Here is a 19475-nt window from a genome sequence, read left to right on the forward strand (position 1 = left end):
GGCACTGCAAGGGTGAATGCCATCGCTAACCAGTGATGGTGGCAAGATCAGCAGCAACGACGCATCAAGATGTGCTGTGGATTAGGGGACGGCGACGGATGGCATTGCAGTGGGCGGCACAGGCAGCAACGACAGGTGGCGGTAGAGGTTTCAACAAAGAATGGGGTAGCTCACCAAGCGCTAATTAAGGTCCAGACAGTACAGTACTGTCTCCGTGTTTGTCTTTTTTATTAATATTGGCTCGTCTTATTTAAAAAGTTAAAAAAATAAAACCATACTTTAAATATATTATATGCTAAACTATATCACGATAAAAATTAATAATTATTATAAAAAAATAAGACGAGTCAGTCAAGTCAAACAAATTGTAAATTGAAACTTAAGGAGTATAAGATACACGCTCTATATTCACAAAGGTTAGAATGCACAACAGACGGATACCCATAAATAAAGATTTCGTAGAATACATTCAGTTGAAGTGGACGTTTCTCTTCCAATGCATTTTCGTAAATGCAGAACAGCTGAAACTACATATTGTTATGGATAATATATGGGCAACACCGAAAAGTGCAACCATGTACTTCGATTACATTACACATGGCAGGCCATCTCAAATCATTTAACCAAACCACCCCTCCGATTCCCAGCTCCAACGGTTGAAAATAGGGTAGGTTCAACAAGATAAATGGCCGAAATATGTGTAACAACTAACATTTCAATGGTACACGACAATTGATTCAACTTATGTCCCCAAATTGGATTGCCGATCCTATATTGGGTACCTATACAATTAGATTCGTCTTCCACTCAAATAATGAGAAGAATTATCAGGATTCAAGAATGAAACTCAACCATTTTTTAGAATTTGCCTTTAGGCACTGGCAAGCATATCACACAAGCATGTCATATCCCAACCAATATGATGTACCTGCCAAAAAAAAGTATATTGACATTAATGGCACAACTACAGAAGGAAAAAACAGCTAAAAATCTCATCATAAACACTTCAATAAACAAACAAAAACTAGGCTTACAATATACACCAATCTGTATAGTTTTCACTAAAGAAACGAAGTCCAAAAGGTAGAAATAATGGATTACCACTCTTTTTTCACCAATTGCCATGGTCAAACGCTAAGTTTGTATTTATCATCGTGTTCATTTCTTTAGAGCCCACATCCCGATTCATACGTATACCCTGAGTTCAAATGAAAATTGTGGAGAATTAAGGAACACCTCACGCCCATGAATGTCTTTCATATATATATCCGTATAAGCTTGCTGCACAAAGAAGTTACAGAAACAAATCTTTTTTTTCTCGAACGCGTAGGAGAACTGTCCATCATTATATTAAGAATGAATAAAAGTCAGTCCAAAGAAGACCAGTACAGAGAACAAAACAGCCCCTTCATGATGGCCAAATACGAGAGTACAAGAAAGCATCTCTATCCATTGAACTAGATTAAGAACCCTCTACAGCAGACCTGGAATAGGCACCATGAGGGAAAAAATCCTGTCCCCCGCCATCTCCCACATGACACCTTCCTCAGCTTTTCTGATGGCTGTCTCCATGTTGGGGTTTGTCTAATCGAAAACACAATTGTTTCTTCTGTGGTTCCAAATGGTCCAAGCTCCTAGGATGATTAACGAATTAAGGCCTTGCCTTGCGATGCCCTGCACTTGCTCAGACACTTTTCCACCAGTCCATGAAGACATAATCACCTGGCTGAGGCGCCAAGGTCTGGAGGTTAACAAGTCCTAGGAAGCGGAACCAGGATTCTCTAGCAAAAGGGCAATCAGTGAGCAGATGATTAATTGTTTCGGGAGCCTGATCACAAAGGAGGCATCTGTTCAAATGATCAAGACCACGCCTCTATAAACGATGCGTCGTCCAGCGTCACCTAAGAGCAGTAAGCCACATGAAAAATTTGCACGTCGAGGGTGCCCAGGTTTCCAAATGATATCATAGAAAGCAAACTGTGTTGAACCTATAAACATGCTGTCATAGGCAGCCTTGGCCGAATATTCCTCATTACTAGCAAACCAGAAAATGTGCTTGTCTTCACTATCCATCTGCAACTCCGTATTTTCTAAAGCATCCCAAAGAGATAGAAAGTCAGCAAGAACACCTACTGTAAGGCTCCCCTAATATTGGAAATCCATCTGTCAGTGAGGGCTTGTCTAACTGTCCTGATGTTGGCAATGCGCTTGGGGACAGCAGATAAAAGTCTAGGAGCAAAGTCACCGATGCATTGGCCATGAATCCATTTATCATGCCAAAACTTTATTGAGATACCACTACCAAGCTCAGAGATCACAACAGTATGGAACATGACCTTAACTTTATTAGAAATTTGGAGGGGCAGATTCAGCCAAGGCCAGGAGGGATCAGTTTTGACAAGCCACAACCATCTCATGCGGAGTAACAAACCAAGCTCTTTGAGGCTGAAAACCCCAAGAACTCCAAGCTCCAAAGGCCGGCACACTCTTCCCCAGGCCACTAAGTGGTGACTACCTTTAACATCCTTCCTTCCCCACCAAAGGAACCCTTTCATAATCTTGTCGATTTCCTTAAAAGCCCAAGGGGGCAGCTCAACTGCCATAGCTAAGTAGATAAGCAATCCGGTTAAGACAAACTGCACTTGAACTTTTCGAACCATCATTGTCATCAAATCTGCTTTCCATCTCGACAGCTGCTCGCTATTCTATCAATGATAGGTTGAACCTAATTCTTAGTGAGCTTTTTCAAGGAAAGAGGAAGGCCCAAATATTTGCAGGGGAAGCTAGGGACAGCACAAGGGAGATGATCCTGTAAAACTGCAATTTCATCATGTCAACATCTTATAGGGTACACACTGCTCTTTTGAACATTATTTTTCAGATCAGAAGCTTCCCCAAAAGGTTCAAAACTTGGAGCACAATTTGGATATCACTTTGATCAGGGTGAAAGAAGAGGACCACGTTGTCCATATACAGTGAAATTCTATGTTGCAAGGGCCTTGATGGGAGTGGCTCAAGGAGACCGTCAATCTCAGCCTTCGAAATCAGGCTGCTCAAGACACCACCTTATCCTTTACTAATAGCCTATACATGTTCCCTAATACCCACCCGCAGTCACAGCGGGAGGATCTCAGTCGCAAAGACTAAACCGAAAATTAGTAAACTGTACAATTAAGCCTTTAGTCATGATGTCTGCGAACTGATGCGAAGATGGAGCATGAAACAACCGAACATGTCCCAAAGTACAACGATGGTGCACCAGATTAGCAGTCATGTAGACAGCACTAACATTATTGCAACACATGACGATTCCATAAGCAATCGAGACATGAAGTTCCTGCAGAAGCTGACAACACTCGGCGACGAAATATGCAACAACACGGTACTCGGCCTGAGCAAGAAACTGTGGTTTGACACTTGGTGGACCCAGAGACCAAGCCTAGAGTCTCGACAGCCCGCCAATCAGCATCAAAGTATGACGTGACCCATGAGAGAACGAGGTGACGAAACGCCGATGTGGAGACCGATAAAAAGTGTGCCTTTGACATAGCGCAGGATACACTTTATCAAGGTGGTGGAACTCACGGAGATTGTGCATAAACAAGCACACATGTTGCACAGAATATGCCAGGTCCGAGCGAGCCAGGGTCAGATACTTAAGAGTAGTTGCAATACTCCTGTACTTAGAGGGGCCAACAACCGGAGAACCGACTGTCACGGACAGGTTGGTCCGAGTGTCCACAGATGTCGCTATAGAGTGACACTCGGCAAATTGCCTGCACGTTGGAGCAGATCCACGGTATACTGACGCTGAGAGAGGAACATGCTAGCCAAAGAGCACATGATGGGGATGCTTAGAAAGTGATGCAAGTCGCCGAGGTCGGTCATTGCAAACTCCGAATGCAGAAGAGCCATGACACACTGGAGGAGAGGAGGCGAGGATGATGTTGTCGACGTACAGGAGCGCGTAAGTGTTAGAGTATATTAGGCAACTCCTAATATGGTTAGTTTATGATTGATTGGATTGATTGTAATCCCGAAATAACCTTCCTTATGTCTAGGATAACCTTCCTCATCTCTAGGATAGGCTTCTTGCCCTCAAGTCATGTACCCCTATATATTCTCCCTAGAGGCTCAATGCAATACATTCCAAGCATTATACACAATCTCTCCTTCCTACATGGTATCACGAGCCTAGGTTCAAACCCTTGGTCTTCACCTTCCTCTGCCTCGCCACTAGGGATCCGGTAGCTACAGGCCATCTCGCCACCGATCCGGAGCCACCGGGGGCTAAGGACCATGCCGCCGCCGGTTAGGAGGAAGCGGGATCGCGGGCCACCACCGCTCGTCCTAGTCGTGCCACCCAACGCTGGTGGGTGCCCTGCCCCTGCTTGATCTACTCTCTAACCCCCTCTGTCCCCCGTCTTTGCTAGAGACACAAGCGAAGGGCTCTCCTCTCTGTCGTGTGTTACTTTGCTGATGCGATAGAGGGGTTAAGATGAGATGGGCTAGGGATACTCAGTGATGTACCCAGTCTGTTAGTGCTATGTTTTTTCCTTCCCGACCAGAGATCGAGTTTGTGTCCCCATCGCCTCCAACTCGTCGACTCACGCGTCATTGACAACGGCTTCGACAACACCGACTTCCTCATCTTCTTCGACCATGCAGCGGGCATGGCCTGCGGCATAACCGAAACGACTGCCTGTCCCGCACCTCTTCGTCTGCACGTCCACCTACGTCGGCTTGTCGTCGCCACCACCGATCGGGAGGCTCCACCTTCGACATTGCCTTAGCCATCGTCGTCTCCACCTTACACGTCATCGGCCTGATCAGCCGATCGTGAGCAAACCACCCTCCTGAGACGTATGTCATCTATCGCACGATGTTTCGCCAAGCAAGAGGGTTGTCGATGCGTCACCTCCTCGGACAGCAGTGTCCTCGCCTGTCGTCGTGGATCTACACGCTGTCAACGCTTGTCTGTGCACGTCTCTCGTGCATGGTCTTCTTCAAGCGTTCGAGTTCTTCGTCGACTTCAAGCACCGTCGTCGCGCTACAGTGGTGTCCTCGAGTACCTTCTTCCTATGCGTCGTGGCTCTCCCGCCGCTGCAACTCCAGGAACCTCGATATGTCACCACACCTACCTCTTTGCCTTCGCCTAGCATAACCTTGTTGCCAGCGTCGTCGTCTCATCCTCGACTACTTCGTTTACTCCGCTCTGACAATCGTGAGCAATGACGGCACTCTCGCCATACCGTGCCACAACCATCGTGGAGGTCTTCTCTGCTGGTCCCTTCAGATGTTGACACTTGGTTGGGGCCTTCTACCTAGTTCATGTGGTACTGGCAACACCGGCACGTGCATTCGTCCACGACACGTTTCCAGGCATGGCAAACCTAGAGCACGCTTCATCCACGACGGTTTGACAACATCGTCCTCGACATCAGCTTCTTCCTCTACGATTGCCTCGATTGCGTCGTCGTCTTCATCTATGGCGGCCTCCTTCTGCGCCACCATCACCCTGGAGCGTCGTGGGTCTTCCCGCGTGATGCGTCTGCGACTTGTGCGGCTTATCTTCTTCGTCGTCAACAATAGCTTCATCGACCACAGCTCCCTACGGACAGCGACACCTCGACAATGGCTCCACACCCTTGCATTCGGCTACCTCGACAATATCGACACAAAGGGCTATCATCTGCATAGGCTACTCCAGTCGCAACATTCGCACAGATGTTCCGACCGAGGGGGGATAACCCCATTGTTCTCCAGTCTAGCCGTTCGTGTTGCTAACGCTACGACTGCGCGAGGGGCGGGGGGTATTAGAGTATATTAGGCAACTCCTGATATAGTTGGTTTAGGGTTGATTGGATTGATTGTAATCCCAGGATAACATTCCTTATGTTTAGGATAACCTTCCTAATCTCTAGGATAGGGTTCTTGCCCTGCAAGTCATGCACTCCTATATATTCTCCCTAGAGGTTCAATGCAATAGTAGCGAGTATAAAAATGGCTCTCGTCCCCAACCTTTCCTCTCCCGTCGGTGCCTCACCTCCCCACCAGCCCACGTCAGCACCTACTCCGGGGCCGACAATCACCCACATCACAGCCACCTCCCTCTCGCCCCCCCCCCCCTCCGGCGTCGGTGTTAACCCCCAACCGCCCTAGCCAAGCCAAATCCCCGACTTCGCGCGTGGAAAGATGGATTGATGGTTCGCTGGATCCTGAATGTTTGGATTCTCCCCCTCGACGTGCAGTATCTCACTGTTCGTATCGTGATGCGGTGATTGCTACGCCTGATGTGCAACCGGCTGAAGCGGTCCCTAAGGTGGCAGACGCTCCCTCCGTGCGGACAAGTCACGCCCAAAGGGAGAGTGCGGGCGGATTGTCGGTTAGGTTGTGTGGGGCGTCTCAGGACGTTCAAACATCAGGAGAGAAGGATGGCGCCTGGAAGGTAGTGGAATCCAAGCGCACGAAGCAGCAACGCCTGAAGATGAAGCAACAAAGACTGAGGCCTGTAGACCTCGCTGGAAGATGTTTTAATTGCTTTTCTTAGAGCCACCTCGCCTATCAATGATGACAGAAGACTAGATGTTTCCGATGATGGGCTTTTGGCCACCGATCGTTTGAATGCAGGCAGTTCATCTCCCTGTAGGGCAGAGACTAGCTCCAGAGGTGGCGCCTGTCAGGAGTGCCAGTAATGGGGATCCTTCTCGACCTGAAGCTCCGGCTCGGTCTGAAGGAGGATCAAATGGCCAGCACTTGACGACAGCATGTCGTGGTGATCCTTCTCGACCTGAGGAAATTGCCTCGGTCTGGACAAGGATCAAACTTCCGAAGAATGACATGATCAATGTTGGTGGTGGAAGCATTCATTCTCGACCCGAGGCTCGTGACTCAGTCTGGAGAAGGATCAGTTCGACATCTGTGTCTACGGACCAGGACACGGCACCTGTGGTCAAGGCAAGAGATAAGGTGTGGAGACGCATCTCCCCACACCAAGACGTCGGTGTGATTCCAGGATCGAGGACAACAGTTGAGGTTCCCTCCAATGTTCAGGAGCTGAATTGTGTTCAGACTAAAAGGCATCAGGGCCGAAGGCGGCGTTCTAGAACTATGCCTTCTAGTGGTCCTTTGCTGTCGACGGCTTCCACGGTGACTCCATCTCCAAACACATAGGGCCTGTTTGTTTCGGCTTCTGACAGCTTCTGGCCACCAAAAGCTGTTGTGGACTGCCAAACGCTCAGCTTTTCAGCCAGCTTCTATAGAATTCGTTGGAGCAAAAACCATCCAAAATCAACGTAAACACATAATCGGTTAAGTCGTTGTCATAGTAGGAATCCGTCACTTTCTAGATCCTGAGCCCTATGAACAACTTTATCTTCCTCCACACGTAATCGTAATGATACTCAGATTCTCTCTACAGCCAGATTATCCCCACAGCCAGATTTTCAGAAAAGCTGGTCAGAAAAAAGCTGAACCAAACAGGCCCATACATGTGTGTCTTGGGGTGGAGCCACCAGATGACCCGGGCAGAAGATGATCTCCAAAAGGCCATTCTTTTGTTGGTTATAAGTGATCGAGACCTGGTTCCAACTTTAGAAATTGCAAAGTTGCTAGCTACAAATGGAGGAAATTTCTTTAATGCTGCGGCAAACCTCGTCGTCGAGCTATCTTCTCTTCATGCCCAGTCGTGACTTGGTGGAACTTTTAGAGAGAAGATGGCCTATTCTCAGAGCTAGCTCCTTCGTTGTTTCTTGCAGAAGATAATCGCCCAAGTCGGTCAGACAGAACGACCAACAAGTCGTCCGACTTGAAAACATTGGATTGTCACGAGTAAATTGATGGACAGAGAGAAGGTTATGAACAATGGAAGAAACTACGAGGACGTTGTTTAAGGAAAAGGAGTGTTGCCCTAAGGAGAGGATAGAAGAGCCATGAGGAGACGAGGATGGTAGGCATTCTGTGATGGAGTGAGAAGATGGAAGGCAGGAGAGGAGTATACCATCCGTCAGGGACATGTGGTTTGTCGCGCTGGAATCCATGACCTAGGGGCTTGGGTTCTCAAGGCCGAGCTGGTTCAAGGCAGCGACCAGCCTGGCCTAATCCTAGGATTGGGCTGGCAAGGATGCCTAGAGTGGTGTGAAGGTGATGCGCGCCTAGGGAGTAGAGCCAAGGAGGCCATGGAGTTGTGGCAGCCAGCCACCTAGACCTCCAGACCCGCTAGGACCAACGTTGTAGAGGGGCTAGGGTGCCCACGAATTGATGCAGACCCACGGTTCCAAAAGGTGCATCGTGTTGGACGTCTGGCCAACACCCTTGTTCTTGTTCCAACGCTTGTCACCATTGGCCCATTTGGCTGTACCGTCGTCACCACTCTTGGTAGTCTACCGCCGCCTGAACTGCTCCTGTCACCCTGCACGAGGGCTGCAGTGCAAATTGGCACCTATCCGAGGAGGTGCAGGAACTGGTAGCAATGAGGTCAGTACCAGCGATGACTTTGTCGTCGTTGGTGAGGTGTAGCTCCTTTAGGAGCAGCATGTCGCAAGCCCAAGCAAAGTCAAGGAGCACGATGGCGTTGGTGATGTCGTCGGCAGTGTTGGAGAAGCGAGGGTTGTTGTCACGCAACAGGTTGAGAACAAGTTGATCGTCATTCACATGGTGGCCAACGTGGCTGATGTCACAAAGGACATTGGCGGAGACCTTCATGCGCTGATAGTAGTCGGCGATGACGGAGCCACCCTGTTGCAAGAAGTGGAACTCGGTGGCGAGGAAGATGGTGTTTGACGCCAGGTTGGCATGGAAGATGTGTTTGATGACCGTCCATAGGTCACGAGCGATCTAATCATCATCCTCGATGACTAGGTTGAGGACAAAGTCGCTGACAGAACCAGAGATCTAGCTATGGATGCATCAGTCCACCTGATCCCAGGACAGATCATCGGGACGAGGGAGAATAGAGTCGTCGATGTGCGACCTGAGGCCAAACTTGTCGCAAGTAGATTTGAAGCGGGAAGCCCACTTTGAGTAGTTGGAGTGTGCCAAGTCCAGGGTGACTGAGACGTGAGACTTGACGCAGGCGGTGCCATAAAGATGAATAGCCACCAGTTATGTCAAGGAAGGAAGAGGGTCGTTGGTGTCCATCTCCGTGGAGCCAGAGGTGGCAGAGATGGTAGTGTGGTAGAGGGGGCGGCCGACATGGCGCTGCAGGAGAGATGGGGAAGGGTCAACACATGAAGGGAAGGTGGCGATCGGCATAGATTAAGATTGGATCTAATCAGAGGGAGAAGGGGGGCAATGGCCAAGGGGGCCATGGCTTAGGTTTGGGTTGCGGAAGGGATGGGAGCACGGGAGTGGGGTCGAACTCATGATACCATTTAGAGAACAGGGAACACCTCACATCCATGAATGGGGGTGCTTTCACATATATAGTGGTGTTGGCTTGTTGTGCAAGGAAGTTACGGAAGCAAATCTAATCTAATAGATATTATGGTTATCCTTTCCTAATAACAGAAACAGATCTAATCTAACAGATCTTATCCTTATCCTTTCCTATTAGCCTACACATATTCCCTAATAAAAATGAATCCATGAAAATCAGGCCAAGAGCAATTATAGAACTGTGTCTGGTGGTCCTCGGATCGAACCAGCCTACCTAGAAACTTCCTTCTCAAATCCAAAAAAGAAATTGAGCACCTTGTTACTCAGCAGCAACATTACATTAGCACAAGGACAGCGAAGCAACTCTTGTACACTGACCTTTACTTTTCACTTTTTTCAAATAATTCACTTCTCTTAACTCTGATTTTAGCCGACTGTTCCTCTGCCTCAACATCATTAACTACTCCACGGCATTTGGGGAATCCACAAAAACATGGAAGTCGTTGATCACTTGAAAAAAACCTGAAGAAAGCATGGACAACATTTTGTACAAAACTATGATGTTCAAAAGGTCAAAAAGCAAAATCTTAACCTTCTGACCTATAATCATATGTCAGCTCTTCCCATGGATCTATGTCCCGTTTCGCAAAAATGATGATGTGTTCATCTCCAAGAATAGTTATGGCACGTGAATAGCAATTAGGCTGCAATGGTAAACAGGGATTGTTATGAAAACATGATGTGTTGATGAAATAGCATACTAACTTGTTTTGTTATTCTCCTTACTAAGTGCTAAACAAGTAAACATCATGGTATAACTAAGCATAGTAAATTGGGAAAGGATACTCATCGGCTGACAGCTACTGTTCCCCTGATCATAACTCATAACACAGTACAACGATGTGGTTTACATTGACAGCTATCTAAGAGATGCAGTATGCCATTATGTTTGTCAAAAGCAATACCTCAAATTTAAGATCAAACCATGTAGCCTACTAAGCTAATCAAAGATTATTCCCATTCCTTAAAGAACAAATACAAATATTTCAAATATATTAAGGTCCATGCTTGAGTAAAGAGTGCTCATATAACATTATATTTTACGTATCTGAGAAGGGTAAAGCATGACAAGAATAGGCCTAATGCAAGGTCAACACGAGCCTGATGAATTTTTTGTCAGTTATCCATGTGTAGATACGTTGATGTGCATTCATTAGCATCTGAGAGATAAGTGACCTAAGCTCCAAACAAAAAATGATGCAGAACAAACACATAATTTCTTACCTCGCATGAGTGATTGATCAGACGGGCTATACTTCCAACCCGAGTGGCATCTATAACACGTTCATCATCTATCCTGAACATATATGTCCCAGCACCCTGCATGCATGAGTATTATGACTTGTGTGTGATAAATATAGAAGTACATACATAGTTGTCATTGAATGAGACCCAGCTGAAAGTCTTAAGTCGCGGTGAGCTGTTGGACCATGCTTGTTATGTTGAACAGTTACAATTATTTGGACCATTGTACAAGTATTGAATTTTAAAGTGTTCTAGCTGTCATGCCTATAGATGTCTGTAATAGAGTTACAGCACAGTGCTATTTTATCGAATACGCAGGAGAACTGTGCATCATTACATTAAGAAGATAAAGAAAGGTCTAAATAGACCAAGTACAAGCAGCCATAAGAGGCGGCTAAACAGAAAATACCAATCCCAAGAGGCCAAGAGAGCTCAGAAGACCAGAACTGTTCGTGAAGCTCTGCTGAATAACAGATGGGTGAATGGTCTTTCTGGCAGCCTGACTACCATAGTCATTCAAGAGTTCTTCATCTTGGACTTCACTCAAGTGCAGTTGCAACCTGGCATAGCTTATCAGCATCGTTGGCTGCCATCTACGACAGGGGATTATTCAGCAAAGTCGGCTTATGACCGCTTCCATGCTGGATCAGTACTTTTTGAACCAACTGAAAGGATATGGAAGAGTTGGGCACCACCGAAATGCATGTTTTTTATCTGGTTAGCTACACTTAATAGATGCTGGACTACTGATAAGTTAGCATGTCGGGGTCTGTCTTTGTAATCAGCAGGATGAAACAGCCCAACACATCCTTTTGTCATGTGTTCTCGCTAGAGAGACCAGGTCGAGGGTTCTAAGCAAGGTGGGGTTGCAATCTATATCTCCTAGAACAAATGATGCTGTTCTCCAGGAGTGGTAGAGGTAAGTGGAGCTTAAAGTGCCAAAACTGCAGAGAAAAGGAATTAATTCCTGAGTTATTCTGGTTGCTTGGTGGTTATGGAAACACAGGAATTCCTATGTCTTTGATGGGGCCTCCCCAAGCATCAACAGAATTCTACAAAACATCCAAAAAGACGGTAAACTTTAGCCTTGATCTAGGGTGTTCGATTTCTCCACCCCCCCCCCCCCCCCCACACACACACACACACACAACACACAGTGCTATTAGAATTTAGAAAAGGGTAGGCTAGAGTAAAAAAAAACCAATAGAACGCACAAGTCAAGGTTCGGTCACATGAATAGTTGTTTTCCATACGCTCATATTTAAGGCTAAATCATTGGGTATATCTATCCTTCAAATTCTCCTTTTACTGTTTCTTCTCATGTCAACTTCGGTCTTCTTCCTCCTCTCTTCTCATTGCTACCGCGCCTGAGTGACGCCTTAATTATATAGATAAATATAAAAAATTAGACCAAATATTATTTATATACCAGTAATTCGAAGTCAATAAGCAAGCTAGCACAATAGTAAGCCCTAGTAGGCCCATTTTAGCCTAATTGAAGCAGGAAAAAAACAAAACGAAAAAAGCCCACAGTGAGTCAGCCTAGCCCAACAGACTAGTTTTAGGTTAAAACCAGCACCCACACCCTAGCGGCCGCCAGCACCCACCCACAAGCAGCCACCAACACCAGCACTTCAACTCTCTCTGTCAGACTCCTGTTAAAATTAGGATTAGGGTTTCCCTGTAATTACCTAATTATCCCTATTGTAATGGGCATAGCCCACCTAACTCTTCTATGTAATATTCACCCAACCCAGGATTAGGGTTTCACTCATTCCAACATGGTACCACAGCTGGGTTTAGATCTCTCTTCAGTTTTCTTTCTCATTCCAACTCTCTCTGTCAGGCTCCCCCCGCCGTCGACCATCCTCGGGCTTGGCCTCCGCCCATCCCCTCCCTCCTCCCCCACAGAGCGCTCGACGCCACGCGCGCTCTGCTGCGCCCTTCCCCTCCCCGGGTCGTCGCCCAAGCTCAGATCCGCCCGCCGTCCTGCCGCCGGATCTACCCCGTGTCGAGCCGTCCCCAGGTCTCCAGGCCACCGTCGTCGTGTTCCCAGCCGCCCCGACACCCACTGTCATCATGGATCCACCTCCGACGATCCTGGCGCCTCTTCTCTCCCCGACACTACCACTGCTACAGCCGCTGACGGCCTCGGCCTTCCCGATTCCGGTGGACACGGCAGCCGCTGCAGGCGCCACCACGTGCGACCTTGTTGCTGTTGCCGACATGGGCAGCCTCACTGCACCACCTAGTGTCGTCTCCCCCACACACATCCCCACTCGCTCCCTACAGCACACATCGTGGGCGCCACCCTGGCTTCACCGCTCCATTTGGCTTTGTCGCTCCCTCAGCCGACTGGAGCCTCCTCGCTGGTCGCGGCTCTCGCCACCATCCAGTCCACCATCGCCACCACTCGGGATCGCGAACAGGTTGCGGCCCAAGCCTAGGAGCACGAGCGCATTATACACGCCACTCAGATGGTCGAGGCTCAGCACCTCCTCTTCAGTTGCGTCGATTTTCCCACCCCGGCGACCCCTGTGGTCCACCCCACTCCCAGGCTAAACATTGCCACCATCGCCGCTCTTCACGCTCAGCGGCCGAAGTTCACAGCCCTGACCGCTCAGATGGTCGAGGGCTCGAGGCTCAGCGCCTCTTCTTCGGCCGTGTCGATTTGCCCACTCCGACGACCCTTGTGGTCCACCCCACTCCTGGGCTTGACGTAACACCACCAATCCACCATCGCTGCTCTTCACGCTCAGACGGTCGGAGTTCACAACATCTAGTTTTATGGTCTCCGTTGTGTTGGATATCTGACGTCACCCCACTTCGCTCGCTGGCGCGATCAGGTGCTCACACTCCAGCGCTACGCCCTCCCCAACCACGTCCTCGACGATGACATCACTCTGATGGCTCTCGCCTAGATCCAGATGGACAACGTCGTTGTCTCATGGATCATCGGCACCCTCACCGTCGAGTTTCAGGACATCGTCCGTGAGCAGGAGGGCATCGCTCGCCAGGCCTGGGTCAATGTCGAGGCTTAGTTCCTCGGCAACAGGGAGGCTCGGGCTCTCCACCTCGACGCCTCATTCCGCCTATTCTCCCATGGGATCTCTCTGTCGGCGAGTACAGACGGTGGATGAAGGGGATGGTCAACTCCCTTTGTGATCTCGGCGAACCAGTTCCTAATCGCACCCTCGTGCTGAACCTTCTGTGTGGTCTTAGCCCCACTACAACCACTTGAAGTCCCTCATCAAGCGGACTATGCCCTTCCCCTCCTTCGGCGACGTTCGCAACGAGCTTCTACTCGATGAGCTCACCATGGAGGTTGAGTCCTCCACCCTTGCCACGGCTCTCTACGATGCGCCCACCAAAAACCAGGCGTCCTCCAAAGGCCAGGCCCCTCGCCCTCCACCGATGGGGGCCCCTACGCGCCCTCCCACCACTCCTACCATTGGAGCCCCTCGACAATCTACCATCGCTAATGGGGTGGCCTTCCAAGCGTGGCGGCGGCCCAACGTGGCCATCGTTCTACTACCTCTGGACCGAGACCATCTCCATGTGGCCAGGCTCAACCTCGGGTGTCCCCTCGTCGCATCCTCCTCAGTCGACCCTCCTGGCAATGCCATCCTACGGCATCCCTTCGCCACTCGCAATTCCAGTTCTGATTCCGCCTCTTCTCCCACCTCCAGGGACCCCTGCTCCGACTTCTTGGTCCCCGTTGGCTGGAGGGTGAGACCAGGCCTCAAAAGGAGATGATATGTTGCCTCCTCTTTCAGGCGTCCCTTTGTGCCAGCTATTGGGCAGAGGCCCTGAACACTGCTACCCATCTCCTCAACCACCTTCCTTCCGAGGCGGTGAATCATCCCACTCCACACTTCGCCCTGTATGGTACAATCCCTCCTATGCCCAACATTCGAGTCTTCGGTTGTGAATGCTATCCCAACACTTCCATCGCTGCATCTCACAAACTCTCCCCTCACTCAACTCGTTGTCTCTTTCTCGATTACTCCCCCAACCACAAGGGGTATCGCTGCCTTGACCTCCTCACTCACCACATCATCTCTCGTCATGACGTCTTTGATGAGGATGTTTTTCCAATCGGTGGATCATCCATGCCTACCAACCTTGACACTCTCCTCGATTCCGACCCCCTCCCTCCACCCCTCCCGACTCCACTCGCGCCGTGGCAGCCCCGTCGACCCCGCCCTCGCCACGCGCGACCACGTTGCCTACACCTGCGTCATGTGTGGCACCGTCGACAAGTGTGGCCCCACCACCATACACGGCCCCATCGCATGCGTCCCACTGAACACGCTGCACCGACCCCGTCCTTGTTGGCCACCGTCACGGGTGGACTGACCCCCCGGCCTACCCACTCCGCCGGCTCATTCCCTTTCTAAGCCGTCGATGCACCATCCGGTCACCATCCACCGTGACCCTGGCCATGTCCACCCAATGGTGACACGTCGCTCGACCGGAATTCTCTGTCCCGTCGACTGGCTGGTTCTCACGCCCGTCATTGCTGTCTCCCTCGGTCCCCTCCTCCGTTCGCGTCGCTCTCGCCGATCCCGACTGGTGTCATGCGTTAGCGAAGTACGTGGCCTTGCTGGCCAACCACACTTGGGAATTGGTGCCGCGTCCACCAGGCAACAACGTGGTTACCGACAAGTGCACCTTCCGCCACAAACTCACCTCAGATGGCTCGCTCGACCGCTACAAGGCTCGTTGGGTCCTTCGGAGCTTCACTCAGCGCCCCAGAGGAGACTACAACGAGACTTTCAGCCTCGTCGTCAAGTTCACCATCGTTCGGATCATTCTATCCCTCGCTCTGCACTGAGACTGGGCGGTCCATCAGCTTGATGTCAAGAATGCCTTCCTCTGTGGCACTCTTATAGAGACGGTCTACTACAGCCAGCCTCCGGCTTTGTCGACTCCGCTCGCTCGGACCTGGTCTGTCGGCTGAACCGCTCTCTGTACATCCTCAAGCAGGTGCCGAGGGCATGGTACAGTCGTTTCTCCTCCTACTTGGTCTACCTCAGCTTCGTCGAGGCCAAGTCAAACACGTCCTTGTTCATCATCGACGCAGCGACGACATCGTCTACCTCCTCTACGTCGACGACGTCGTGCTCACGTCGTCCAGTGGTGCCAAGCTTCAGGGTACAATCGTCGCCCTTCATTGCAAATTCGCGAGAGACCTGGGCCCTCTCCATCACTTACTCGGGATCACCGTGGAGCGACGGCCCCAAAGCCTCTTCCTTCACCAGCGCCAGTACGCCCTCGACATTCTGGAGTGGGCTGGCATGTCCGACTGCGAGCCCTACTAAACGCTTGTCGAAACTCAAGCGAAGCTCTCCGAGGACGACATGCCCCCGGTCGTCGACGTGACAGTCTACCGGAGTCTCATCAATGCCCTACAATACCTAACATTCTCTCGACCCGACATCGTCTATGCGGTTCAATAGGTGTGCCTCTACATGCACACCCCGCGGGAGCCCCACCTCACCGCTCTCAAGCGGATTCTACGATAACTCCACGGCTCCATCGACTACGGACTTCTACTTTGGAGCTCGTGGTCTACAGCGACTGGGTTGGTTGCCTGGACACACGTCGGTCCACATCTGATTACGCCGTGTTCTGGGAGCCAACCTCATCTTCTAGGCCTCGAAGCGGCGTCCCGACCACCTCGTAGTTTGTTGATATCTTCACAAAGGGGCTACCGTCGAGTGTACTCGGAGTTCCAATCCAATCTCAACATCTATAAAAGATAGAGTTGAGACTGCGGGGATGTTAGACTCCGGTTAAGGTTTGGATTAGGGTTTACATATAATTACCCAATTACCCCTATTGTAATGGGCTTGGCCCACCTAATTCTACTATACAATATTCACCCAACCCAAGATTAGGGTTAGGGTTTCACTCATTCCAACTCTCTCCCTCCCCACATCTCTCCGCTCTCTTTCCCTGCATGCAGCTCTCCCTCGATCCCTCCACCGTAGCTCTCCCTCCTTCGATGCTCGGAGTCCTGCGCGTCGCCGCCTCTGTTCCCGCGCCTTACTCTCGCGAGCAAAGGCGACAGGTCGCCTTGTGTTTCAAGCTCCGCATTACCGCTTATGTGTCTCTTAAGCGACGCATTAATAACTATGCCCACTACACATCGGCATCTCTGGAGGTCTTCGTTGGACATGTCCAAACCATTTGAACCGATATCGGACAAGTTTTTCTTTATTTAGTGCTACCCTTAGCCTATCACGTATGTCATCATTCTGGACACGAACCCTTAATGTATGGCCACAAATCCAACGCAACATACGCATTTCTGTTTTTGTTGACCAACAATCTGCGCCATACAATATAGTTGGTTCAATGGTCGTCATATAACACTTGCCTTTTAGCTTTTGTGGTACCCTCGTCATATAGAATGACAAATGCTTGACGTCACTTCATCCACCCTATTTTGATTATATAGCTAACATCATCAATATCCTTGTCTCACTATAGCATTGATTCTAATGTCAAGCACCATTGGGCTTTTTATTTGAATTGACATTTGTTCTCGAATATGAAGGAGAGATGCATATCATTGCATTAGCAAAGAAGATAGGCTAAAATAGCCATACAACATACCCACCCCTTGCCTCAAGGGCCCAAATGGGGTTCAGGAAGAAAGAAAAAGAAAAAGAAACATGACCACACCCTTTTAGGTTCTATGGACCAACCGGACCAAAAATGAGTAAGCTCAACCCTTTAGCTCCTGCCAGATCCTGATCTCCAGCTCCTTCCTTGGCGTTGGAGGATAGCCTGACCAATATTAGGGGAGAGGTTATTGAACACAACATTGTTTCTTGTCTTCCAAATTGTCCAGGCCCCCAAGACCACTAGAGTATTAAAACCTTTTTGTAGCTCCTGCTTCCACCAAGCTACTAGTTTGCTGCCACCGACCAAAGAAATATGTGTCTCCTTGCAGGGTGAATGCTTGCACCCCGACAATGCCCAAAAGGTGGTGCAAAAATTGTCGTGCAAAGACACATGATGATATGATGTGATTAGTGGTCTCCTCTTGCTGGTCACAAAGCAGACAATGTTCTGGGTGAGGCAGGCTGCAGCGAGCAAGTGTATCAGTTGTCCAGCAACAGTTAGGTGCAGCCAACCAAAGAAAGAACTTGCATTTCCTTGGGAGCCAGGTTTTCCAGATCAGATTGCTTGGTGAGAACTGTACTGACCCATGGAAGAAAGACAAGTAGGCTGATCTGGTTGGGAATTGACCAGATGGCTCCAATTTCCATTGATGTGCATCTTCCACCTCATGCTGAAGCTCAAACTCTTGCAGTAAATCCCAGCTTTCAAAAAAAATCAGAGTACCTCAACTGAGTAGTGCCCCTTAAGGTCTTGCACCCATCTTTGGTTGGCCAACGCTTCCTGAACAGTCCTCCTTTAGCACATCTCTTAGGCACGCAATCAAATAGGTGGGGAGCTAATAGCTCAATAGAGCAGCCATTTAACCATCTATCTGTCTAAAAAATTTTGTGGTTGCACCATTGCCGACTTCTGAGATAGTAGCAGCAGCAAAAAGATCTTGTGCGCGGCAGTGAACTGGCACAGGAAGAGCAGCCCAGGCCTTCTAGGTTCTGTTTTCCTGAACCACAACCACCTTACCCGGAGTGCCCAACTAAAACATTGGAGACCAAGATTGCCAAGGCCCCCAAACTCTTTAGGGCAGGTAACTTTTGAACAAGTGAGCAGGCAATGCTCCCCCCCCCCCACTTGCCTCTTTACTACCTCACAAGATAAAACCTTTCCGAAAAGGTTGGTGTTGTAATGGACACATTTCTCTATTTTCATTACTGGCCTCTGTTTGCAACTCGTCCGACTAATCGCGATTAGTCGAGCTGGTCGCCTGTAAGTGGCCGATTAGCCGGACGACGCGATCAGACGTTCTGGTCGTCCAGATCGTCGATTAAGCGTCCAGATCGTCCGATTAGGCATCCGATTAGTTGATTTCTGGTCGTCCAGTGGCGGCTAGGGTTTACTCAGAACGGAAATATACAGGTAGGTACTGCATTAGCATTACTGCTTGTACTTTCTTCCCAATATTTCAGTTTCAGACTTTCTGTTCTGCTGCTACTGCTATATTTCCGTTCCAATTTCAGACTTTCGTTTCTGCTGCTTCACTGCTTGTAATTTCAGACTCAGTTCAGTATATATATATATATATATATATATATATATATATATATATATATATATATATATATATGTGTGTGTGTGTGTGTGTGTGTGTGTGTGTGTCCAGAAATTGTATAGGACGATTAGGAGACGACTTAAGGTCGACCAGGACCGATTAGGCGTCCTAATCGTCGCCCTAATCGCGATTAGGCGCCTGGTCGGTCCTCTGGGACGACCAGCTGGTCGCCCGACTTGAAATCAGTGTTACTGGCCACCGTAAGGTGGCTCCTCTTTCTTATAGTGGTCCATTTTGAACCCTTTTATCTTCTTAATATAATGATGTGCACCTCTCCTGCGCGTTCGAGAAAAAGAAAACCTTTCCGGATCTTATCAACCACCTTCCAATACCATGGGGGAAGGTCCAAGGCAGTGGCGATGTAGATGGGCATGGCCGTCATAACGTGTTGCACAAGAAGTGCTCTACCTGCCCGGTTCAATAAGTCTGCCTTCCATCCCAGCAGCTGTGAAGCAATTCTATCAATGTATGGTTGCATTTGTGCTTTAGACAATTTTCTGATGGAGAGAGGGAGCCCTAAGTACTTGCAAGGAAACTCTTGGAAGTTGGAACGTAC

General features: G+C 49.2%; 1 protein-coding gene across 5 annotated transcripts in view; it reads right to left on the reverse strand.

Annotated features, from left to right (window-relative positions):
• Nucleotides 1–365: 365 nt before the first annotated feature.
• LOC100501309 (uncharacterized) overlaps nt 366–19475 on the reverse strand; it is a 46092-nt gene continuing 26982 nt past the window's right edge. For 2 of the 5 annotated variants that reach the window (XR_002263334.3, XR_002263333.3), the window contains 5 exons: nt 10660–10755; nt 9976–10079; nt 9754–9897; nt 1102–1198; nt 366–928 (listed from right to left, as the gene is read on the reverse strand). Coding sequence is in view for 3 of the 5 variants with exons in the window: in XM_008653571.3 (XP_008651793.1) it covers nt 9756–9897; nt 9976–10079; nt 10660–10755 (342 nt within the window). In the remaining 2 variants the exon portion in view is untranslated. The remainder of the gene's footprint in view (nt 929–1101; nt 1199–9753; nt 9898–9975; nt 10080–10659; nt 10756–19475) is intronic. The other 3 variants (XM_008653571.3, XM_008653567.4, NM_001196061.2) reach the window with 2 other exon arrangements.

The sequence above is a fragment of the Zea mays genome, chromosome 7 (assembly GCF_902167145.1).
Source record: "Zea mays cultivar B73 chromosome 7, Zm-B73-REFERENCE-NAM-5.0, whole genome shotgun sequence".
NCBI classification, from domain to species: Eukaryota; Viridiplantae; Streptophyta; class Magnoliopsida; order Poales; family Poaceae; genus Zea; species Zea mays.